A 26,704-nucleotide genomic window follows, 5' to 3' on the forward strand; every position below is an offset into this window, starting at 1 on the left:
CTATGCAGTTGTAGATCTTAGACTTTGCTTACCATGACATGCCTGATTATTACAGAGATGTCAAGAAACTGTGCTAACCCTGTGTCCAAAGATGGCTGAGGCAAAATATTTACCTAGAAGCATTGCTGCCATTTAGACATGTTTTTGTTTGTTTTTTCATAGTTTCTTTTAATGTTGTGCAACCCATGACAAATAAGGAAATATTAAAAATACCTAGCACGAAAACTTCTTGTAACACTGCCCCAGCTAATATAACACCTTACACCACCAAAGTAGTCTGACACTAAATAAGAGAGAACTGAAGTAAGAATCCGTTGTCATGTGGACCATGACTTTTGCTAATAAGTTCTAGGATGGGGTCCACTATGATTTAGGAGATCCATTCACAGAAGTTGCAAGGTCTGGGACAAACAGTACTTTAACTTATGGTCCTTAAGCTGTTGAGAAGGGGTGAAAGGAACTCTTCGTAATTTGGACCCTATAAAGAGAACTTTGCATGTGTGTTTGGAAGAGACACCTTGTTGACAGTAGACTGACCTCATTAGCAGAAGGCATCATATCTGTAGCATGGCATCCAGTAAAGTAGCTCAAAAATATGAATGAAGTCAGTGTGTGATGATGCAACTTCTACTATGCACTCATAGATGCCAATGCTAGACTGTGAGAAGGTTTATTTATTTAATGTATTGCATTATGAAGCCCTCTTTATAATCTGCTATGGATTCCTTCTAGTGCCACTGTATTATTTGCTGTCTTGGTAGCGTTGCAAGAATAAGGATCTCCTGTGGCTCCCCATAGCATGACTGTATATACTGTATACATCAGTTTAAATGGCCTTCTGTATTCATGTTCCCATTGGGTTTTAACTGATACCATGTGCTATAAACAAGTGGGATGAACCAGGATATATGCATAGACAATGATCATAAAAAGGATCTGTGCCTTTGGAAAACACCTAAACATGGATAACGACAACTCCACCATATTTGGACTTATCAGGGTTGATGACCAAATAGTGTCCAGATTGGTCATCAAACCCTGAAGAAACTACTGGGCAGTAGAACCCAAGTTAGGGGTGGGATTGTTGGAGAAGACATTTTTCATACGTATACAATGTTACCATGCAAACAACAGGCATTACTGGTAGCCAAAGGTACCAGTGATTTTAAAATAAGCATTTTCAGGGGAACATTTTCATGGGACCAGACAAGGATTAGAAGACAGACACCCTAATCTATAGAAACATTCTGTCTATTATCCTGTTGGCCATTCCTATATCTCTTCGTGATTGTGCATGATGGTAATTCAGGTACTGTCAAATGCACTGTCAAACATGACCTTCAACCAAACTCTTAACACTGCCAATAAGACATAACAACTGCCAGTCTAGTACAACAGGGAGGAAAGGAAGGTCAAAATGTAATTTAAGGGCATTATATCAGGTTGTGGATACAGGTACACAGGGTATTGTGAACCTTGGGCTTACTAGGCTAGAGGAATAGCTATGCTCAATAAATGAAGCAACGAGGAACGAAGCTGCTTTGGTGGCATTGTATTACCAGAAGCTTGGTTATTATCAGAAGCTTGGTTATAGATTCTATTTACAACCCTTGGTATATCCTTGCATTACTGCCATCCTTAAAATCGTGGGCATCAAGGGATATTTCAGATGTATCCCTTGGAATTCTACATAGCTGTGTCAATGTTTATGCTGTAGACTCTGCACTAACTTGAGAAGGACTGAGTAAGTTCCACTGGTCTCTTCCTTCACTCATCTGACTTGAAGGCAGATAAAAAGCACCTAACACTTCTATTTTGTGGCCTCTGTTGTGTTGCTTTTCACAGACTGTCTTGTAAATGTGTGCTGCACACCACTCTTGGTGCTACTTCATACTTGCTGTTAGTATGAGAATGACTAAAAGTTTTAATGTATAACCAGAAAGATAGTGACGTGCTTGTTATCTTATGCTTGCTCAAGGTACTTTATTACAAATAAACTCTAAAGAAGGACTATCATCTTCTGATTTAATTTATTGTCTACTCAAAATAGAACTTTTTGCTCATCGTTGAAAGGGCAACTCTATGGGTTTCTGGGTTTGTTTTGTAATTTCTTGACTTTACTTTTCTCTTTAAATATCCGAAGACTTGTGCCCCCATAGCTGTTCCATTCCATGCTACAGCCAGATACATAAGTGAGGTACAGTGAGGAGTAGGGGCAAGGAAATAGAACTTTTTGAACTTTTTGCTCATTGTTGAAAGGGCAGCTCTATGGTTTTCTGGGTTTCTTTTGTCATTTCTTGACTTTACTGTTCCATATACATTTCCCACGACTTGTGGCCCCCATAGCTGTTCCATTCCATGCTACAGCCAGATACACAAGTTAGGTACAGTGAGGAGCAGATGCAAGAAACAGCAGTCCAAACAATATCAGAGACTATACTGGCTCCCATGGAAGGGTCATTCTCCACTGTGCCCTTTCCTATTGATTTAAAAGAGGATGAAATTAAATCTAATAAGATAATCATCATTATTAGTGATGGGTGAATTTGTCCCGTTGCGCTTTGCCACAAATTTTGCGAATCTCCCGCGAAATGGGTTAAACATTAGTGAGATTTTGACACCGGCACCATTAAAGTCAATGGGTGTCCGTTAATCGTCGTTGCCGTCAAAAAACAATTAAATTGATTTTTTTCCAGCAAATATTTGCTGCACATTCACGAATTTATTCACGGCGGCAAACCGCGGCAATTTGCTTGTTATCTTATGCTTGCTCAAGGTACTTTATTACAAATAAACTCTAAAGAAGGACTATCATCTTCTGATTTAATTTATTGTCTACTCAAAATAGAACTTTTTGCTCATCGTTGAAAGGGCAACTCTATGGGTTTCTGGGTTTGTTTTGTAATTTCTTGACTTTACTTTTCTCTTTAAATATCCGAAGACTTGTGCCCCCATAGCTGTTCCATTCCATGCTACAGCCAGATACATAAGTGAGGTACAGTGAGGAGTAGGGGCAAGGAAATAGAAATTTTTGAACTTTTTGCTCATTGTTGAAAGGGCAGCTCTATGGTTTTCTGGGTTTCTTTTGTCATTTCTTGACTTTACTGTTCCATATACATTTCCCACGACTTGTGGCCCCCATAGCTGTTCCATTCCATGCTACAGCCAGATACACAAGTTAGGTACAGTGAGGAGCAGATGCAAGAAACAGCAGTCCAAACAATATCAGAGACTATACTGGCTCCCATGGAAGGGTCATTCTCCACTGTGCCCTTTCCTATTGATTTAAAAGAGGATGAAATTAAATCTAATAAGATAATCATCATTATTAGTGATGGGTGAATTTGTCCCGTTGCGCTTTGCCACAAATTTTGCGAATCTCCCGCGAAATGGGTTAAACATTAGTGAGATTTTGACACCGGCACCATTAAAGTCAATGGGTGTCCGTTAATCGTCGTTGCCGTCAAAAAACAATTAAATTTTTTTCCAGCAAATATTTGCTGCACATTCACGAATTTATTCACGGCGGCAAACCGCGGCAATTTGCCACAAAATTGTGCCTGCCAAATAAATTCACCCATCACTATTCATTATCTTTCATTTTAATGATTGTTATTCTGACCCAGATATGGTATATATAAAAAACATATTTTATTTGTATTTTGCACAAATGGGGGCAACTTGGATGTTTAATTGGGGGAAGGACATGCCTATTACCATAAAATTCATATTAAAACAAAAGTATTATAGGGTACACTTACACAGAGACTCGTTATCGTCAAAGCAAGAGGCAAATAAATATACAATGATCGCTTACATCCAATAGACAATCAGGAAATAACACTCTCACCATAAACTCCCACAAAGCCAATGGGAAAAAGTGTGCAGAGAAATAATGAATTTATAGTATTGATTCATATGCTCTTTACTCCTATTCTTGGCAGTTGGTCTGCATTTGTTTGCCTTCCTCCTTACAGCTTTCAATAGGCAGCAAAAAACCTATTACTCTTTGCAGCTACAATTTTAATGTTATTTTTTTATTACTTATATTTTTATGCAGGCCCTTCTAGTCTGTCAGTCAAATCACTGGTTGGTTGCTAGGGTAAATGAGACCCTAGTAAACAAATTGCTGAGAGCTGCTAAGATGAACAAAAAAAAAGAATAACTCAGAACCCACATAATGTATGTTGTACAAAAAGTGTAGAATAGGCAGGCAAGCAATGGTCAGGATACAGAGTTCAGAATAGTCAGGCAAACAGGCAAGGGTCAAAAACCAGTATAAACAGCAGGAATCACAAAGAATATGCAACCAGGAACTAGCTAAGTAGACCTAACAACGGGCAACTTCCTCAATATGAAAATCCCTTTAAATACCATTTGAATTTCGCATTTCCCATTGCGCCGTGACGTCATCACACCGGTGCATATACCCAGAAGCGCGCGCGCAAACCATAGGAGAACCATTGATGAAGGGAAGAGAAAGCATGCGCTGGGTGTCCCCGCCGGCCACTTGTCCACCAGGGAAACCAATCCTTACAGCAGGATCATACATCAACAGTGGATAGGCATATACTCACAAGCACCAGTGGTCAGTATTATTCAACTCAGGAAAGAGAACATACACAGCAGCAATGAAGGTACACCCAGCTTTCAGCTTATATCCTAAGTGGAACCCAGGGGAATCTCTACAAGTCTGTACGCGTAGTCCCTACTTCTGGGCAGATAGTACCCGGGATCTTAATCCCTCTGACTCTCCTCGTCGGAGCCTTGAGCTGCTCAGCTAAATAGCCTGTCTATCTGTCACTCCTAGAGTCACCTCTTAGGATGAGTGGCCTATGCTTACTAGACCTGACCTGTCTAGGTTCCACTCGAGCTCTGTCTGCCTGCTCAGGCTAGAGCCAGCACAAGATGGAACCTGAGCACATGGCTACAAAGGGTTTTATACTTAAGCACAGTTCCATCTACTGGACACTGTGTGAACACCAAGGGGCATAGCTTTAAGTAAGAATAGGAACAGATCCCCCCTGCTAACTGTATTTTAGGACCCAGTTAGGTGTCTATAACACTAGGGGACTGCCTGCTAAATAATACTGTTTGACTAATTTATCAGTCCCCTACACAGTGATTAGCTTTTTTTTTTTTTTTTTTTAGCCAGCTGTAGGTTGAACACTGAAAGCTATCATCTGATTGGTTGCCACTGGTTACTGCCCAGGTGCATATTTACCCAGTGTTTCTAAATAAGCCCCTTTATGTTTTTTTAATGTGCGTAATATATTAATAACGGGCAAGTGCAAAGGACCTATTGTCATTGCCATGTGGTGCCTTTATTCAACAGATAAAACATGGATGAACACTCAGCACATAACAAACAAACTGTATATAAACTAGGTCTTATATTTAAAATAAAAGATTTCTTCCCTGTACAGCACAGAAATAGATACTGTTAGTCATATTAATTTATTTGGTGTTACTGGCCCTTGTAATGAACGTGCACTGAGTGTGCTAAATAAACAGACTGTACTTCCAGATGCAGACAGCTGGAATGATGCACCGTGGCTTTAATACGATATTCGGTGGAGCATAAATCCCCGCTGGGATCTGACAAAAATGTAGGTCAGACAGATGGCAGTGCTCAGAATACTGTGAGCAAAGAGCACCTCATATCACACACTTGTGCTTCTCTCCTTCTCTGCGAGAATACAGGAGGCAGCTCAACGCTTTCATAGTCACCTACACAGACTTTATTCATTTGACCTACCCCTCTGGGTGCAACCTTATCTCTATGGGGTTGTGAGAACATCTCCCACCCTTCATATATACCCACGTTTGAAATGTTATGGAACATACAAAGCCATAATAACTGCTCCTGCTGGTTTCTGACCTAGCTTGGGTAGGGCTTATTTGGAGAATGGTTGTTCCTTAACCATTATACTCAAGAAGGAATGTTCTTCTGAATTGGAACCATCACGGGCATTGTCTGATGTGATGTACTCGCCACACATAGGAGGCAGCAGCTCCTTAACTCTTGGTAACAATTAATTAATGAGACAAGGCAAATGTAGGTGCCACTGTCAGAATTCAGCAGAATTTACACAGGCAGAGCTGGCTACAGTATTCTCCCTTGAGTTACATCAATGGCAATTACAGAGTGGAATCCCAAGGGAGAGAAGAAAGACACATGGACTTGATGAGAGGAAGGAAAAGAAGATATCTCAATGACTGTCCCTGAGCTTGTTTTAGAGCTTCTAAGAAGATCTCTTGCATCCCAGTCCTATGCTGCACGCAGAAGGCTCATTTTCATTGGCTGCTTATGAATCCCTTGTAATTGTCTAATCACTTTATCAATTAGACATAAACTAGACTAGATCATATAGGTGACAGGTAAGACGATCCAGAGGATCAAGGCCAGGAAACCCAGGATCACTCCTAAAATGTCCATCTTCATGGAATACTCTGGTTAAAGAAGATCCAGCCAACGTTACAGACATTGCCTTGTATAACTTGTACCAAAGGGGGGGGGGTAGTTGTTTTACAATTTTAATGTCCGTACATCATATAAATGTGTGGGTCAACTTAGCCGAGGGCTGAAGAACATATGACTGTAATTTGTTCATCAGGAAAGTAGAGTCACCGTGCGGGACATTGCTCTTAAACTTGACCCATTTATATTTTGTATGTACTTATATCTACTATCTTTAGATCTGCTCCATATTTATTATTGGGGTGTGAATGCTAAAGTCCTGAGCTGGAGATATAAGTGGGGCAAGCAAATCCAAGCCTAGGTGGCTTAACCTGAACTTCCTAACCGCAGGCCTGTACTGAGTGTTCCTCCGCTTGATGTCATAACCCTTTATAGTCAGTATAGCCTGTAAGACTCCATCAGGCACATCACTTTGTATCAATGATATTAAACATTTGTGGTTTAATATGTGGTTTCCTCACTGAGAGACATGTTACGGTTCAGTCCTGGAGCTCATAGTTACTTCTATTAGAATTGCAACATGATTTGCAGCAGGTTGTGGTTACTCAACCCACACGCGCTGCTTGTTTCAGCATTCGGTGGCTTTAGAAATACGCTTCTGCTCTGTACCAAGAAATACATAATACATGAGCTTAACCAGAGCTGTTCTGATGATTGGAGAATCATTTGGTACAGTGGCGCCAGTGTAAAGGTAACAAAGAAATCATAATAAAAATTCAATGTCAATGATTTCACCAAACACAAATGTTTACCTGCCCCTACAGCTGCCTAACATACAGCTGGATTGAGATAACAGAACACATGGAACAAGGGCAGTGTCCTCAAGGATAACCGTAGGGTCAACATTACCAGTTCCCAATGGAATGCATGGGAAAATCTCTGTGCCAGTCACTGGCAGTGATAGATGGACAAAAAAACAGATTAAAAAAAACAAATCACAAGGTGACAGCCCAGGGTCACAAAACAATGTTGTGTGGGTGCTTAACTGTCCCCCAGAAGCCAACTGGTCTTCATCCCCTATTGTTACTCCACTGGGTGGGCACTACTCGGAACACACAATACTCCAAAGGCTCAAGAAGGCAAGGCATAGTCACACATAGGGGTCATTTCCAGGAGTTGTGGTCATCAGTGGCGTAACTACAGGGGGAGCAGAGGGTGCAATTGCACCAGGGCCTGCACCCCCTTGGGGTACGCCAGAGATCACACTGCAGCGCAGCATCTAGAGGGGTGTGAGGGGAACCCGGCTGCATATCCTGTGCCCAGGCGCGTAAGACATTTGTGTTTTACTGTGGATACGAGATGCTTTGCTGCCGGTATGAAAGAGCTCACTGAAAGTGCTGCGTCTCAAAGCCCTGCTGTGCTTATACAACTGCCAGGCTGTGTGAATGAATAACGGAACGCCGGGGACGTGGACTGCTTTGTCCATTCGATTCTGCTGGAACTCACATGGTCGCTCCTTGTAGAGTAAATGTATAACATGGGATGTTCACTACATGTTCTAATATGGCCCGTTATTCTTGCTTATTGCTGCTTAATTGAATGTAGCAAGTACGCTTGTGTGCTGGGTAAATTGTATAGGCCTAATTGTATTGTACCATTCAGTGTGGTGTTGGAGCTGGACGTGCAGCCTAAATGGAGTCGAGGTGCTGCTGTATTACCTGGGCTCTGTGAACTAGTGATATAGTACATGGTTACTACCTGCTAGGCTTTTCCAGAAGTCTCCTGACTGCATGAACCCTCTTTAAAGTGAAGGCTTATCAAAGGCACTATACTAGCAGGCATATTTATATAGAACTGTGCTATTCACTCATTATCTTCACCTTTTGGGGGACACACGTGGCACTTGATAATTTTTTTGGGTGTGTGGATTACATTTTCTCCTCTCCTGTTCCTGACCAATGCTTCAAATGAAATGAAAAAGGGGCATAAATACCAGGGGTGCGCACCCCCTCAGGGCCCACCAGAGCCACAATAACGGTTATCGCAGGTGGCTGGGCAGGGGGAGAGTTTACAGTGGGCACGCCAAGCAGCAGCACTCCAGTGCATGATTCATAGGGGGGGCCCGGGTGCCAATCCTGTACCATGGCCCACCGGCGCTTAGTTACGCCACTGGTGGTCATGCTAAAATAGACACAATCATTGAGGGAACTGTGCCAGGGGAACCCTAAAGACACCACCTCCTCGAAGGAGTACAAAGTCGTTAAGTTACCCTAACATTCAGAGTCAGGAAACTATTAATACCTGAGATATTATTTAACTCACTAAGAAATCCCCAGTTTCAATTTTAGTTTCAATTTCTCCAAAAAAAAATCTTTTTTAAAAATGTCTTTACTCTACAAACGGCTCAAGAAAACCAGGACACCCCAAGCGCCTAATATTCTGGTGAGATTGCTTGCACTATATACGAGTACATGTAGTGCAATATAAACTAAAATATACATACATAATGATGCCCAGTTTTGTAAAGGGGAACCCTATCAAAAATTAACCTGAAAATGTTGTTCTGAGCAATGTCTAAGCAATTGGGATTATTGGTCCACCAATATAAATTTTCAGTATTTTAGTGCTGCAGACCCCTCGGTATGGGCCCGCCTGTTCCCCGGGCCCTCTGTAGTTACTGCTTCCTCTATAGTTATGCGCCTGGAATGATGGCTCTTGAGAAAGCGTGGCATTAGCACATGAAACATATTGGGTAGCATTGCTTTGATATAAGGTCTGTAAGCGCAGTGGATGAAGACATTTGTGCTATAGTTGAGCTTGGTGCCTCTCAGTGCTTCTGCCTTCAGTTCTGAATTAAGCACAGTTGTACCTTTTGACGCATAGGAACCCTGGAGCTACCACAACCTCCAGACCAGGTGGTACCTCCAGAGTTCCCTCAGCACCCAGCGTGAAATTGCCACAGTTCAGTTGTGACAAAACAATGGGTCACACACATCCACTGTTGGACTGGCCTGCTGGGATACCAGGAAAACTCCCAGTGGGGCCAGTGGTCAATGGGCCTCTTGCTTCTAACCATTTAGCCTGTTTCATGGTCATTCCCTATTTCCTTCTTAATGGGAAAAATGCTTAAAGGGTAAGTAAAGTCTAAAATAGAATAAGGCTTGAAATACTTTATTTTGTATACTAAACATAAACTTACTGTACCACAAGCTTAATCAAACAAATGATTTATACTTTCAAAGTTGGCCACAGGGGGTCACCATCTTGTAACTTTGTTATACATCTTTGCAAGACCAAGACTGTGCACATGCTCAGTGTGATCTGGGCTGCTTAGGGATCGTCATAAATGATCAAAACAGCACAAGTCAAATAATATCTGCCAGAAGCCGATACACAAGACTGATTAATAATCAGAATATACAGACTGCACTGGGTCCTGTGTTGTCATGTAATCTAATTTTATAGTAATAGTGTCATGTAATCTGGATTTTCTAGTTTTTGTATTGTTTGATAAAAACTTTCTCCAACTCTGCAGAACCAGTGGTTAAAACAAAATAATCCTCCAAATAGAATCCCAGTTTATCTGTTTAAATCTGGCTCCATGATCCTTTTCCCTGCAACTGGAGTTGGAAACATTAAAGGGGATGTAAAGGCAAAAATAAAATCCAATCTCTATAGGGATATAGAGGATTTGCATATGCAAATTAGGATTCGGATTAGGTTTGGCCAGGTAGAAGGATTCGGCTGAATCCGAATCCTGTTGAAAAAGGCAGAATCCTGGCCGAATCCCAAACCGAATCCTGGATTCGGTGCATCCCTAAATCAAACAAAGCTGCTTGAGTTCTGCATGACTGGGAAGTAAAACGGGGGCTCCCCCTGCTGTTCATAAGTATGATTGTTTCCCTGCAGAGCAGTTAGGGACTGTCTGACAATTCTTATCCACAGCAGTAAATGAAGGGAGAATTTCACTGCATACAATCAGGATTCTTATAAAAACGGTACACATTTTTTAATTAAAGTATATTGGAGATATTTTTCATTAAATTATTTTTATTAACATGTATTTATATAGCGCCAACATATTGCGTAGCACTGTAAAGTAAATGTGATTATACAAGTACATCGCATGAATTATATACATAGAACATATGGAGTAACAAACATCACAATCAATACAGGTACAAAAAGGTGAGGAAGGCCCTATGCATAGGCATACAGTCTAAAGGGAAGGGAGTAATACACAAGGTGTGGGAGTGGGCAAGATCGAATTAAGTGGGTGAGAAATGTGGTACTGTATGTGGTGTTGCGTTTGGTAGTTAAGCAGAGTGAGGGGAGGCTTCTCAAAAGAAGTGTGTTTTAAAAGATTTCTTGAAGGCAGAAAGGTTGGGAAAAAGTCAGACAGACCGTGGGAAAGAGAGTTCCAGAGGAGGGGTGCAGCCCTTGCAAAGTCTTGAATGTGAGGAGGTAATGAGAGAAGAGTTGAGTAGCCGGTCAGTAGAGAAGTGTAGTAAGCAGTTGGGTGAGTATATAGAGATGAGTTCAGAGATGTAGGGTGGGGCAGAGTTATGAAGTGCTTTGAATGTTAGGGTCATTAATTTGAATTTGATTCTGAAAGGTAACGGAAGCCAGTGCAGGGATTGAAAGAATGGCGAGGCAGAGGAGGAGCGGTTGCTGAGGTGTATGAGCCTCGCAGCAGTGTTCATTATGGACTGGAGAGGTGACAGTCTCTGGAGGGGGAGGCCAATTAAAAGAGAGTTACAGTAGTCTAGACGCGATATGATGAGAGAGTGAATAAGAATTTTGGCAGCATCTTGGGTGATAAATGATGGTATTTTGGATATGTTCCTGGAAGTGACATGATTTAATAAGTGACTGGATATGAGGAGTGAATGACAGGGCAGAATCTAGGATAATCCCAAGGCACCGGGCCTGGGGAGAGGGGGTGATAGTGGAATTGTTAACTATGATGGATACTTCCGGTATGTTACTGGTGTTAGTTGGAGGAAAGAGAACCATTTCAGTTTTAGAGAGCTTTAATTAAAGGTAGGGTTGCGACATTCAGGTAGAGATAGTGGACAGGCAGGAGGAGGTGTCAGACTTACCGATCCAGGTGAAACCACTGACGTTGAGGAAGACAACCCTTACAGTTCCCTCACCAGTTCTACCCCTAAATAGGTACAGAGGGAGGCCAGTGAAGGTGACGTATGGGAGCCTGTAAATCTAGCTGGATACGCCAATCTGTAGTGTGACTTCAGCGCTGGATAACGTGACTGCAGGAGTACAGAGAAACACAAGATTAACGGTAGAAGCAGCAGGAAGTGAAGATCTGTAGTCGCAAGGGGAGGTTCTAGGAAGCACCTTGGCGTCAGGCGAAACAGGCTCTGGCGTGGAGACCAGCAGGAGTTGAAGATCCGCCCAAATGTTGAGGATTGGTCACGAACCTCACAGCGCAGGGAGATCAGGCAGGCATCCCAAACGACAAAATAGGAGCACACAAGGCTGGATATCAAGGGGTTAATCAGTTGTGGAAAATCAGGCAAGCAGGGTCGGCAACAGCAAATCACAGTCTATATATCAGGAATAAGCATAGCGGAAAGGTCAGAAGGCAGGCAGGGTCGGCAACAATAAATAAGTCCAATCGAAGTATCAAGGGTAATACAATGGAAAGGTCGAACAGCAAGCAGAGTTGGCAACAGTGGGTCAAATCCAAGCAGAGTTCCAGGGGTTAATACAGGAGAATAGTCAAGATGCAGAATCAAGTCAAAACCGAGTTCAATATATAAGAGAGTAACTTACTCAATATGTAGCCAGGAAATACGATGTCCGAGCACTGGAAATCCCCTCTGTGCAGACTTAAATGGAGATGCCTGCATCATCACATTGTGCTGCCTGGCTCCCTGGAATCAGCGCCATGATGCCCCCATAGTGACGTCAGTGACCCGCACCGTGCTGGAACGCACAGCGCCGGAACACACAGCGCCGACCGGACCCTGCGCCAGCTATTGAGGTAAGTCCCTGACAGCGAGTTAGGAGTTCTGGGTTGAGATCAGGAGATGAGAGATAGATCTGAGTATCGTCAGCATAGAGGTGGTAGTGGAAACCATATGAGTTGATTAATTTGCCGAGGGAGGAAGTATAGAGGGGGAATAGTAATGGTCCCAGGACAGAGCCTTGAGGAACCCCAACAGAAAGAGGTAGGGGAGAAGATGCTACTACGTTGTAGGAGACACTGAAGGAACGATTGGTGATGTAAGAAGAGAACCAGGACAGGGCTGTGTCACGAAGGCCAAGCGACTGGAGGGACTGGAGGAGGAGAGGGTGATCTACAGTGTCAAATGCAGCTGAGAGATCAAGCAGTATTAGTAGTGAGAAATAATTGTTGGCTTTAGCAGTTAAAAGGTCATCAGTTAGTCGAGTCCGAGGAGTTTCTGTGGAGTGTTGTGGCTTAAAACCAGATTGTAGGGGGTCCAGCAGGTTATTGTCAGAGAGGAATGAGGTAAGTCGGTTGTAGACTAGGCGCTCAAGTAGTTTAGAGATGAAAGGTAGCAGAGAGATAGGTCGGAGGTTGTCAAGATTGGAGGGTTTTTTCAGAATGGGGGTGACAAGAGCATGTTTTAGTTGAGAAGGAAACAGTCCAGTTGAGAGGGAAAGATTAAATAGGTGAGTTAAGGCTTCGATTAGACAAGGATTGGTATTGCGGAGAAGTTTTGAGGGAATTGGATCAAGCGGGCAGGTGGTAAGGTGAGAAGAGGCCAAAAGCTTTGAGATTCCTCATCAGTGACATAGGTGAAGGAGCACAGGAGAGACTGGGGAGTGTGGAGGGAGGGTGGTGGAAGTCTAGGGGGGTTGAGTAGTGTAATGTCCCTTCTGATAGTGTCACTTTTGTTTTTGAAGTGCTCAGCAATATCTTGAGCAGAGACAGATGTGCATGGAGGGGGTGGAGAAGGGGAAAGGAGAGTGTTAAAGGTGGAGAAAATTTGTGCTGGTTTTTTAGAAAGCGAGTTAAGGAGTGAAGTAAAGTATGTTTGTTTGGCTTGGAAGAGGCTGGTGTTATAGGAGCGCAGGGCAGATTTGTAGCTCCAAAAGTCTCATTCTGAGCGGGATTTGTACCAGCGACGCTCAAGTGCACGTGACTGTCTTTGGAGCTTTTGTATGAGCAGTATGTCACGGTTGAAGTGGTTTGGGTCTAGCGCTTTTAGTTTTTAGAGGAGCAGCTCATTTAGGGCAGTGGTGAGAGTACTATTAAAGAAAGTAATCATGGGATTTACATGCCCTTTAATAATAAGTAGATATAAAAGAGTAGAAGAATAAAAAGGTTGAGTGAGGAGAGGAGGAATAATAGTTTGGAAAGTGGGGCCACAGTCTACAGTTTTCTGGTGGGCCCCTGACATCCCAGTCCGACACTGCACACGTCACTCACTAGAAATAATGCCAGACAGTCTTCCAAAATATCTGGCGCAACATTGCCTATGTTGTATACGGTCAGTTACATCCATTGGCCAATTGGACTGCACAAAAAGACTCACCTGTTTGTGTCCACAATAACACTGGATTTCTGGGACAAAAACAAAGCATTGCTGGAAAAAAAACATGACAATTGTGCTGAAAATGGCATTTTGTGCCTCGGTAAGTGAATTCTCTTCTCTGTTGCAATGTTTTTGTGGCATTTCCAAGATGGCTGTTAATTAATTTTTTTATGATATACCATGGGTGAATATTTTTGTCCTCCCACACTATTATTCACAGACGCAGGGTGTTGGTATATGTACATAAAGGTGCCATACTTCATTAACATACTACAGCATTTTATTGCTTTTACACTTCCTCGTAGCTCTTTTCGCTTGGATTATGTGTGACAGTCTGTCTGTCCCTTTCTGTTCTCTGGTTCTCACTCCACCATGATCTTCTGCTCCATTGTTTCTTGAGTCGGTACCAGCAGTGCAGACACCTTAACAAGCCACACAGGCGCTGCTCCCAATCGCATTATGTTTACAACTATCTTTAAAACCATAAAAAAACAAAATAAAGGCAATCTGCTTAGAATGCCATTTTCTTTCATTTGTCAAACAATGGTTTTTGGGTGGAGTTTCCTCTTAAAGAAACGAAGCAGCATTAATGTGGATTGTATCTGTAGCTAATAAACAGTAATGGGGGGAGATTGGTAGTAATATGAAATATAAATTAACCTTCAATGCCAAGTGATATAAAGATTTTACGTCCCTCACCGCCCTTCCTTCCTCCTACAGATTTCATCTCCATCATCATCATTTACTGCACAACTTCTCTCTGTTTCTTCTGCTTTCGCCCCATACCCCCGTTCCCCCCACTATATGTATTAGGATGTGGTGAGAGACATTAGAGAAATAAATGATGCAACCTAAAGTAACAAACCCTTGCCCCATATTCCCGACTAATGCAGAAGAAAAAAAAAATGAACGCTACTTATCTACGTATTTGTGCGTTTCCTCCAGGCTTTAGCTACTTTTTCCAGTCATGAGATTCATCTTCAGTCCTTTGTCTGAAATCTGTTTATTTTCCTGCACCCCAATTAGTATTTAAAAAAAAAATAAAGATAAGAAGAAATTAATGAATATGGAATGACTTGAATATTATAAATCTACATATGAGTCATTTTTGTAGGCAAAATGAAACAAGATGAATGAAAATCAAACACCTGCAGATTTACAAAAGAGTAGAATTTTTTTAGTAATTCTTTCCAAAAGATGTGTTTTTCTAGGAAATCAAGGTTTTATCACATCTTTCCAATGTCATTGAGTTGTTTCTGCTGGCATCAGGAAATTTTAAATTCAACCCAACAGGCATAGTGGCAGAAAAGCTGCAAAAAAATTGGTGAATTTTGTTGAGAACTTAAATCTGCCCTTAATGATAACAATAAGGAACAACAATATTCATACAGCAAGAATCCTATGGCTGGAATAAATGGAGAGAATGTTATTCAATCATGAATTTCAGTCTTTTGAAAGAATTTGGGATGAAACCGCAGCCAGCTTTTTTGCAACCGCAGATTTATTTAAGAACCCAAACTGAGAAATCGTAGTGCTAAGTTGTGAAAAAATATCTTAATGCTAAGTTGTGAAAAAAAATTCCATTGTTTCATTCATTTTCAATGAGTAAAAATTTATTTTTTTTATAAAATAGCTTCAAGGTTGAAAATGCACCTTATTTTCACTTCTATATAAGCTGGACAATTTTTTCATTCAAATTTTCTTTTCCAATTATATTTATTAGCTTTTCAAAATGCACAGTGACAAATAATAACAGCGCATAATAATTGCACAACAAAAGTAAGTTAGCATACTTGAGATGGAGAAAAAGAAATAGATTACAATGCACAGTAAAATGGAATATAGAAAACATTGCAAATTTCAGAACTAACTGCAAATGGAAATTTTTCAAACTTTCCTCTCTATCATAAAAATAAATAAATGATGAAAACATAAGTAACCTATGAAACATCAAGGGGAGTGAATAGAATGCTCTCCAGGAGTGTACATGAATTTATTAAACATCAGTTTGTCATTAGAATTTAAAGTATCCAAATAAGGGCACCAATTGTTCAAAAATGTCTTTCTATTTGCAAAATTTCCATATCTAAATTTTTAAAATTCAGATAGGCTAATTCTTGCTGTTTGCTTAATAAGACAAACTCCTTATTAACCTTCTTAAGAAAAGTATACTTATAGGTTGAGATTTCCCCTCTAAAAAAGGGAGGTCATTGCGATGGACAACATTATCTTTCAAAAAGGAATCCCATTGTTGTTTATCATGTTAACAAAATCAGGTTTTTCTGATAAAGCAACTGGGAATGTCGAGGGAATAAAAGACTTATATGGTAAATTTATTTTTAAATCCAACAAAACATGAGCATGATCAGAAAGACCAACGGCCCCAATATCTGTTGACAAAGTTTTGTTAAAGACATCAGTAGATACAAATAAGTAATCTATCCTAGTACCTATATTATGGGGGTGAGAAAAATAAGTAAAATCTACCTCTGAAGGGTGTATGGTTCTCCAAATATCTATTATTCTACAGTTTTTGAGACAATTAGTAATTAACTTAGATTTCTCAAAGGATGGTTTATACCCTGGGCCACATTTGTGTAAAGATTTAATGTGTACTTCTTTAAAGTCACCTCCTACAATTAACTTATCCTGAGGAAGTGAAGCTATCTTTTGGGTTCACATAGAATAAAAATTTTCTTTGTCATTGTTAGGGTCGTAAATACAGCAAAAGTTCCACACTCTATTATTTATGAGAACCTCACTAAGGTCAAACCGCCCATCCTCATCTGCTTCTGAGTGAATTATTTGGACATTAAGGGATTTGTGAAATAAAATAACAACACCTCTTTTTTTCTTAAAGGCAGGGGAAAAAACTAGATGTCCAACCCAGTTTCTTTTTAATTTAATGGATTCCTTGTCTGAAAGATGTGTTTCTGGAGCATGGCTATGTCTACTTTTGTTTTTTTTTTAAAGTATCCAGAATTCTTTTCCTCTTAATATAGGAATTTAACCCATTAACATTCCATGTTAGAATTTTTAAGTTATTCATTTAGAGGGGAAAAAAGGATCTCAACCATACATGAATCCAAATCAAAATAAATAATATTAAAGATATCATCTTGAAATACAGAGAGGAAATGTATCTCAAAAATAGAAAAACTGGTAACCCAAGAAAATAAAAACAATAACCCAACAAACTGAGTTAACATCCTCAATGTTGGGATGCCAAATACAGTCTAAATAACTTCCTTTTTTCCTCAAAAGGAAGGAAACAGAACACTTTTCTCACTTTCTCACATATATGGAGAATTTAGAGATCTCGATATATGAGCAGATCTACTGTCTTTTCTCGCGACTTTTGAAGTATGTAGGGAATAGTCTTTGAAATGAGTTTTTTTCTCTCTTTGAGGTAGACAAAAATCCTGAGATGAACTATTTGATTTTGTAGAGACTGAGGATGAATCCTGTGGATTAAGTCGCTGAAGGAAATGTTGCGCTTCAATTGGATATTCGAAGATATAAATTCCTGAATTATGGAGAATTCTTAACTTGGATGGATAATTCAAAGAAAACGTAATATTAAGCTTGGATAGAGATTGGCAAATGTTGGTTAATTATTTTCTCTTTTGGGAGAGGAAGACTGAGTAATCCTGAAATAGGAGAATTCTCTTCCCTTCAATTTCTAAATTATTCAATTTCTTATATGTTTGGAAGATCAAGGTTTTTTCCGAGTAGTCTAAGAACTTAGCTATAACAGCCCGAGGTTTGAGGTTCATGTTTTCTCAAGGAGGACCTAGTCGATGAACACACTCAATTCTTATATTAGGAAGTTTGTCATATAAATGTAGTGTCTTTCTAATTGTCCTAGTTATCAGTGTGATCAATGAGTCAGTGTTGAATGATTCCGATATCCCAATAAATTTTAGATTGTTATGTCTTGTTCTATTTTCTAGGACATTCATTTTGAATTGAAGGTCAGAAATTTTTGTCTCTAACACTTCCACCTGTTTCAGTGTGGAGGTTGAATCATCTTGGACTTCTGAAATAGTTGCTTGAAGATCTTTAATCTGAACATCATGAGATTTAAGCGACTCTGAAATCTCTTGTAAATTATCTTGTAGTTTTCCAATAGCATTGTTGATTGAAGATTTAATAGAAGCTTCAATTGTGGGATTTACCAGTTTAGCAACTTCCTGATCAATAAGCGAAACATCTGTGCTAGTTAAGTTGAGTTTTGGAGAGCTTTGTTGTGAAGATCTTCCAAAATTAGGACCAGTTTCAGGACTCTTATTGGGTCTATCCTTTTTTCTATCAGTGAATTTACCATTGCTTTTCTCCATAATAAAACTATCAGAGAGGAACTCCAAAAGAGTGTCAAACCAGAGAGTAAGAAGAAATAAGGTTGTTCCTTTGCTTTTCTTTTCCCTTTTATTGTTGTTTTTTTTTTAAGTTATTATTTTTTCCCCCTTTTTTCTTTTTCTTCTCCTCCCCTTTCTTTCCCTCCTTTTTTTTGTTAGTTTTCCTTTTTCAGTTACTAAATGAATGTAATGAGTTTGTGCATAGTCTTGTAGGTAGTGAACTAAACTGATAGAATCCAAGTAAGAAGACCCATACTGCACTTGGCAAGTTCTCACATAAACTGACAAGTCTCTCAAGCTAGGCAATATTCTATAGAAAAATTAATGATATGGTTTTCACAAAGTTTTTACAGAAAATAATATTTCACACAAAAGTGTGAACCTCTGATGTAGATAAGGAGAGTATCAATGAATATCTGTAGATATTATTAATAACTGAATGCTTTCACAAAGTTATTCACAAGAAATTGCAGGCTCTCATATGTAGAAAATGGTTTGTAGACAAACTTGGCAATACTGCATCACTCAGAAGTTAACTTTGACATTGAGCTTCGATAAGCGTGAGGAGAATGCTGATAAGCTTCAGAGAGTGCTCATGAAACAGTAAGAATACTCTCACCATGTCCTTTGAAGATTGTTTTCATATCCAAAACAGAGTTGAAGAACCGTGGAAGAGAATAACTGGGTCTCTGTGTGAGGAGAAAATGTCGCTGCCTCAGCCTCAGACGGAGCACAATAAATTACTCCCGCTGACAGCACAGCAGAGAAGCGGACCTAAAGTTCACCAGTGTCTCGGGGAAAATGTAGGTTTACGGAACTCATTTTAGGACAACCTGTGGCGAAATACCCTTTCTTCCTGCGATGTCCTAGGCCTTCTGAATGGCGCATCGGTTCCTTTTACCGTCACTCAGTGTCCAAACCTGCAGTCACACCTCCGTCCTCTACCCTCCCTTCTCAGCAGTCAGTCATGTCCTAAAATGTGTTCCATATAGGTTTCCAGCTTATAAATTGCAGGACTTTCAGTTGGAGAAATGGAGATCTACACTTGGCGCTCCCTCCTCCTCGGCGCCATACCCGGAAGTCCATTCAAATTTTCAAGATTTTTTTAGATTGATAAATCTCAATTCAATCTGAAAAACCATGAAGCTGCATTTTGCTTGAACCATGACAAAAACTCTTACCTTTTAGTTTTATTAAAATTGGCCTGTATTCTTTTACAACTTGTCCGTTTTAAATAATGATATAAATCAACAAAATATAGGGCAGATTTATCAAAATTAAAAAAAATATTTCTACATTTCATGAATGAGAACTGTAGAAATAAAAATGACTAATGTGTTTTTGTTCTTTATTTAAGATAAGTTTCTTTCATTTTCTCAAGCATGAAAACAGCTAACAAAATCTTTCATAAAGAATATTAAAGAACTTGATAATTCTCTACAATTTGAGTAATTCTTTAGTAAGTGGAGTGATTGAAAGATATCCCTCTGAGCAAGTCATTTGCCCATTTGTCTTATGGGATCTCAGTAGGTTTGAGCTACTTGAAAACTTTTGGTAAAGAAAACGCCATTGAGAAGCGGCAAGAAAATTGATACATTTCTAAAAAATCTTGTTATGTGTAAGAACAGCAATTTTTAAACTGAGATTAGAATAAAATTGTGCCTTCACTGTTCAAATGGGGGAGACTATCTTCATGCCTGGTGGCATTGTCCCACTGTTTAAAACCTTTGGACTGAAGTTTATCAAATTGTCATCAACAGACTTAAATTCAAATTCCAATCTCTGCTCTTCTCGAAGATAAGCTTGACCTCCATTCCGCTATATGGTCACTATGGGATGACTTTATCTCTAACTCGATATTACAATTGAAGTATACATAATAGGATTGTGATCCAAATATGATTTTATTTTGTACTGTTTTGCATTTTAATTATAATTAGTGATGGGCGAATTTCTTGGCCAGGCGCGAATTCGGGGCGAATTTGAGCGATTCGCCGCCAGCGGATAAATTTGCGAAACGCCCGCGAAAATTTGCAGCAATAATTCACCGGCGTAAAAAAAAAAAACATTTCGCTGACGTCCAAAAAAACGGACGCCGGTGTAAAAAAAAGGCCGCCGGCATCAAAAACGAGACGCCGGCGCCGTTTTGCAATTTTTTCACCGTTTCACGAATTTTTAGCCGTTTCGCGCGAAATTCGCGAATTTTTCGGTGAAGCAAAACGGCGCAAATTCGCCCATCACTAATTATAATGCTTTTGTTTTATTTTTAACTTTATTTGCTTTATTTACTATTTTCAATTTGATTTATGTAACATAAAACTGTTTTAAATAAAGAGTTATAAAAAAAATTGCCTTTTCTTTCTTTTCACGAGGAAATATTCACCATGCCTTTTAATTGTTTATTAAGTGTTTGCATAATTCGAGAATTCTTACAAATTGAGAATTCTTTAGTAGGTGGAGTGATTTAAAGATTGTCTTCTGAACAAACTATACATTTGTTCAATAGGAAATATTCACCATGCCTTTTGATGAAGTGTTTGTATTTTATTATTTATTGCCACTTTTTACCCTTATACTGTGAAGCCAGATCACTACACGACAAGCCCATGCCGATTTCTGCATTAAAGCTTGAGCTGAATCATTTCTGTTTTCGATGGAACAATGTGTGTCTGTTTGGGTGAGGTGGCCTGTCTCTCACTTGTGGGTGGGCTGCAAAACCATAAGGCAGTTTCAGTTACTACTGACACAAACAATGTAATTACTGCCGGCACATTACTTATGCTTATGTACATTTACATCATTTATATATAGTTATTGCGCATTATTCTCATTTCAGTTTCAAATGTTCTTTGAAAGAGACAATCTTGAAAAAGATATTTTTAAAAAAATTTAAAAAGTTAAAAAAACAACAACAAACCATAGATCTAACATCTACATTAAATTTATCTGGTCAAGTGGAAAACTGTAATTTTTTGTAGAAAAAAAACTTGAATTTTTAGATATTCATTATACCCCAAAGCTGCTAAAAATCCGAATCTGACAATTCTTTATTTCAAACCAGTCAAAGTCAATGGTCAATTTGTTTCTTAACATTGTGATCTGAGCAGCAGCCCCTAACGGATATAAAATTATTTGAATATTTTCAAGTACGGCATTTTTTGGCTCCCTATGTCACGTATCTCAAATCACATCCCCCCACGATGTTTGAGACTTTGGCACTTCCAGGCCTACCACAGAAAGGCCTCATCTCCAGGATCTACAATATGTTGTCTGCTCCTCCAGACTTGGATCTGCCCAGACATAAGTACATGGAGAAATGGGATCGAGACCTCCCACACCCAGTCCAGCCTAAAGATTGGCCATTGATATGGAACAACGCTAAACGTATGGTCACTTGTGTGCGACAGAAAGAACACATTTATAAAATTTTGACCTATTGGTACTATACCCCGGACAGGCTGCACAAATTATTTCCGCAACATTCTCCCCTATGCTGGAGGAACTGTGGGCTTCAGGGTACTATGCTTCATATCTTTTGGGATTGCCCAGTGATACAGCCGCTGTGGACTGAAATCTCTCAGCTCTTGAGCCGTATCTTCCATAGCCCATTTCCGATGGATCCTATTGTCTTATTACTGGGGAAACCTATATCACGACTTCGCAATTGTGGTCAAGCTTTGGTGAACCAAATACTGACCGCAACCCGTCTGGCCATTTCGTCACACTGGAAAGACCCTGTGCCACCTACTTTGTCTGAGATAGTTTCCAGAATTAATGCTAACAGAACCTTTGAAGCTGGTATTGCCATGTTGTCTAACACTATGGAGCGGTTTATTAATATCTGGGACATATGGGATTTAAGAGAGTTAGTTGTCAATGGGTCGCAAGGAATCCACCCCCCATCTGCCACTTAGTCATGAGAGGCCTGGTGGATAGTTCTTTGATTTGATTTTCTTTAGAGTAGTTCTTTTCCTATTCTGATACAATCTGCCCCAGGTTTAGGACATCAGCTTTGTTTGCTACTTGTCTTACATCTGCCTGCTCTGCCAATTGCCGTGCTATATTAAGTTTCTCCCCTGGTGCTTTTTCATATATTTGTTTTCTTGTACCTGTATCTATTTTCATTATTTCTGCTGAACCACAGAAATGTTAAGCTGTACTGTTTACTATGATTTTGTAAAACCAATAAAAATCTAAGTTACAAAAAAAAACATTGTGATCTGAGCTGGATAATCTAATAACTGAGGTTTTCAAAAGCAAAAATCCAATAAAGTCAAGGTTTCGGAGCGTCAATTGTACGATATGAATTGACGCTCAATTTTGTCAATGTTTTGTCTCAGATTTTTAAAATTATTTATAAATTAGTTCAATTCGTAGAAGGGAGTTTGGTTTGTTTTCATAAAAAAACTAAGAATAATTTGAGGTTTAGTAAATAACCCCTTAGATGTGTCACATCAACTTGAGATTGTTGTTCAAGGAGGCTAATTTATACATTTTTAAATTGAACTTCAAGGGAACCTGTTTGGCAAAAATATTATCCCCAACCAAAGGTAGAGCCTGCACTCCAGTTGGGAGTAACAGTAGTTCTGTCTTTAAAAAATTGCCCCCACCAGTGCTAGGACACTAGTGTCCTAGCACTCGAGTGCGGCAATATTTTTAAAAAAAACTTCTGTTACTCCCAACCAGAGTGCATGCTCTATTAAACCACCCCTTTGGTTGGGGATAATATTTTTGCCCAACAGGTGCCCTTTAACATCTAAATTTGATCACAAAAAAATTGCAAATAAACTTGATTTCGTTTTTTCTTGACCGTAAACATATTTAAGAAAAACTTAAATATGAAAAATTTTATTGTCTTAATTAATAGGAAAAAACAATTTTCACGAAAATTACACAGCTCCAGTAATTTTTGTAAATAACTTTAAAAATAAATTGAATTATGCAATAGCTTGGGTATTGAAAATACACCTGCCTTTGACTATTAGAAGAAACTCACCAGTTTTTTTGAATTGTCTCAATTATTTTCATAAATATTTTATTATATTTATTATATATTATATTTTTATTATATTTTTTTATTTTGATAAATTACAAAACTTTAATTGGAAAATATAAAAATTTTAATAAATATGCCTCTTAAACTCTATATCGGTGTATTTGATTTATAAAGATATTTCAGTCATTGAAGTATCTAAAAAAACAAATACAAGGCCAAGTACAGGGTCAAGATAATAAAAGTGGACACACACAGATCCTCTCATATATATTGTCTTTTTGTGGAATCATAAAATGATTAAAATTATTTTTTCTTGCAAAAAGAAATCTGCAGACTAGAATTGGGAAGGAATTACTGACTTTACAACGTTCAGTTTTTAGCATTAATAGTCCTCTAAATATATTTTATCTTTAGATTTCACAATTAGCATCACACAGGCATTTCCAGCTTCACCTGAGTTTCACCTTTCATATTAGGTGACACATGAAGGCAGATTTAATAAAGTTTAAATTGAAGTATTTTCAAATAAGAAAAAAAACACAAAGCTGAACTCGAATATCTGGATTGCTAGCATATTTATAAAAAAAACAAGAATCACAAAAACTAATTTGTGCAAAAAGCATCCACTATATAATCTCGTTCTAGTATTCATGTTCAAGGAGTCTGCAAAATCTTGAATCTTCTTTGATAACTCCGATTTTTGTCAGCCTGGAGCTGCTGAATTTGTTTATTCAAGATTTCTTTTGTACTATAAATCATGAAAATTTCAGTTTGACAAATTCTAATATAATCGTGGCTGCACATTTTTGTTGCGGAAAACTCAAATTTCAAATTTAAATGTGAAAGAAAAGTTGCGCAAACTATAGAGTGAATTTAACACAATGGCAAACTGTGTAGCTGAAGTTATTCAACTGAATCAATGTAGGACAATCAGTGCCAGGCAGCTGCTATAAAGGCTAATAGTATAGAAAAAAGAATGTCTGTGTTGGACCAGGGCCAGATTAATTTACACGAAGGAGCTGGGCAGTGTTTTGCCTCCAATTGTCCCATTGCCCCTCCTCCAATCCTTCAACTGCTGCTCCAATTCTTCCATCGCCCCTCCTTCAATCTTTCAACTACCCTTCCTCCCTCTCTAGGCTGCTGAGAAACTTAGGAACTAGTGATATGGAGGCCAGGCTGAAGCCCGCGGGACCTGCGGGTGGGTTTGGGCCGATGTGCGCACACTATTGTCGGGCTGTGGGTCCAATCTTTTGCCTACGAACACCCCATCCGCACCTTTTACTGATCCACTGACACTTTCGTGCACACCTGTTTATATGCTCATGCCAGCCATGCCTTGCCCCCTTCTGTGACATCACAGTGTGGTCAGGGTCAGACTGGGCGGGTCACCGGGAAAAACCCGGTGGGCCCCGACTCTTGTGGGCTCCGCTGGCCCAGACCGCCCCCTGGATCATCTAAAAAAATCGTTAAAAAACCCACACATGTGCGTAAAAACGTGTAGGCGCGTCAAAATTAATGCCAGTGGAGGCCTGGACCCCAGGCTCCCCAGTCTGACCCTGAACGTGGCTAGGCAGGTATACAAATGAAGGCGTGCACCGGGTTAGGGTTGGGTGTGGGTGCTGCTGGGCCGAGATAGGGTCGGGTGTGGGTCCAGATTTGGGTGACCAGTACATCACTTTTAGTAACATTGGGTTGCTCTTGAAACACTGCTCTAGTCCCCCGGGTATGATTAGTGGATTCCTTGAGAATTACCTTATGTCTAAATATAATGGTAGTCATCCAGTTGCCATATGTAGACATGACGGTACCATGTTTTAAAAATAAAATGACAACTTTTTCTGCTTTCAGGAACCCAGCACACCCCAAGAATGATACAGACCCGGAATCCTACAACCCACAATGAATGAAATAGAGACGTCTATGTATGAGAATGTGCCATATGAAGATACTATATAGCAGGAATATCCAACTCACAATCATCCCTTTTGGGGTGAACTTCAGCTCCCAGCAGCCTCAGCTAGCAGCACTCATGACTTGCAGTTCATAACACAATTGGGTGAGCAGTGGGTGATATCCCTGCTCTGTAGTCTGCATGAAGTATGGAGCCTTCCAGATGTTTCTGCACTTTTGCCACAAGCTCGGAGGCATGAAGCAAAGCTAGATCCTTGGGATGGAGGTAGCTGATTCACCATGGCTGGAATATTATACCCTGGCAGATTCCCAAGTGCTTTTATTGTATACAGCCACCAATAAATGCCCTTGTAGGGAGGTAAAAAATATTTTTATATAGATATGGTATAGCGTAATGCATCATTTGGCCAGTGGGTGGCAGTAACAATGGACAGGAAGCTCCTGGAAAGTTTATAGAATGGGGAAGGTCCTAGGACCTGAAACATGTTTTCGGGAGTGAAGTAGGAGGAAGAGCTTCTTAGCCTGATCGAGATGTAAGAGTGAACATCTGAGAAGCCTGTACCAACCTCCCAGGCCAAGGGGTATCAGGCTGCTCTTGGTTAGGGCTTAATTAAACCTAGTTAGGTTAGGTAGCAATCTGTGGAACCAGAAAAGAGGATAGTGGGAGTTAAGCATGTGGAGGACTCGAGTAAGCAATAGAAACCTGCAGTAGAGGCAAGAAAGTGGTTATGCAGCCTAGCAGGTGAACCCACAGGAAAATGGTAGCCCACACGTTGCTTCAGAGAGAGAGGGGGGGGCTTGAATGTGCTTAAAGAGGTAGTTGACCTTTGAATTCAGTTTTAGTATGATGTAGACAGATATATTCTGAGACTATTTTATGAGTTTTTTATTATTTATCTTTAGTTCAGCAGCTCTTCTATTTCGAATTACAGCAGTTATCTGGTTGCTAGGGTACAATTTATCCCTGCAACCAATCAGCAGATGAATAGAAGAGGGGCTGAATAGACAGATAAGTAATACAAAGTAACAATAAAATTGTAGCCTTGCAGACCAATTGTGTTTTTTTGACAGGCGTGGTCAGTAACCCCCATTTGAGAGGAAAAATAGGAAGGCAAATAGTTATATAAAATAAAAAATTAAGACTAATTGAAAGGTTGGTGTAGGCCATTCTATAACCAGGGTCGGAAAAAAACGGCCCAGACCTGCTCCCCCAATCTGCTGACTCCCCAAAAAATGCACATGCGTGCCTCACGCCAGCTTTCGTGCATGTGCGTGGGGGCCCCAGAAGTTTGGAATCCAGTGGGCCCCCAATAGTCCAGTCCGACCCTGTCTATTACATACTAAAAATGAACTTAAAGCTGAACTACTATTGTAGTATATAGTCACACTAACCAGAGGCACCAGGGCTGGGAATGGCTATGCTGTTTGTTCATGATTGTTAAGAACTGCCACAATAAATTTCCAGTGTTTTGCTCAGTACAAGGATGTGTGT

The 26,704-nt window shown here is 39.8% G+C and overlaps 1 protein-coding gene across 3 annotated transcripts in view; it reads left to right on the forward strand.

The window, feature by feature from the left end:
* The window catches only part of LOC108708821 (microtubule-associated protein 6 homolog), a 54,359-nt gene extending 28,241 nt beyond the window's left edge, over positions 1–26,118 (forward strand). For all 3 annotated transcript variants that reach the window (XM_041582827.1, XM_041582825.1, XM_041582826.1), the window contains one exon: positions 25,150–26,118. In XM_041582827.1, the coding sequence (XP_041438761.1) occupies positions 25,150–25,173 (24 nt within the window). In that variant the 3' untranslated portion in view covers positions 25,174–26,118. The remainder of the gene's footprint in view (positions 1–25,149) is intronic.
* Positions 26,119–26,704: the final 586 nt, after the last annotated feature.

The sequence above is a fragment of the Xenopus laevis genome, chromosome 2L, assembly GCF_017654675.1.
Source record: "Xenopus laevis strain J_2021 chromosome 2L, Xenopus_laevis_v10.1, whole genome shotgun sequence".
NCBI classification, from domain to species: Eukaryota; Metazoa; Chordata; class Amphibia; order Anura; family Pipidae; genus Xenopus; species Xenopus laevis.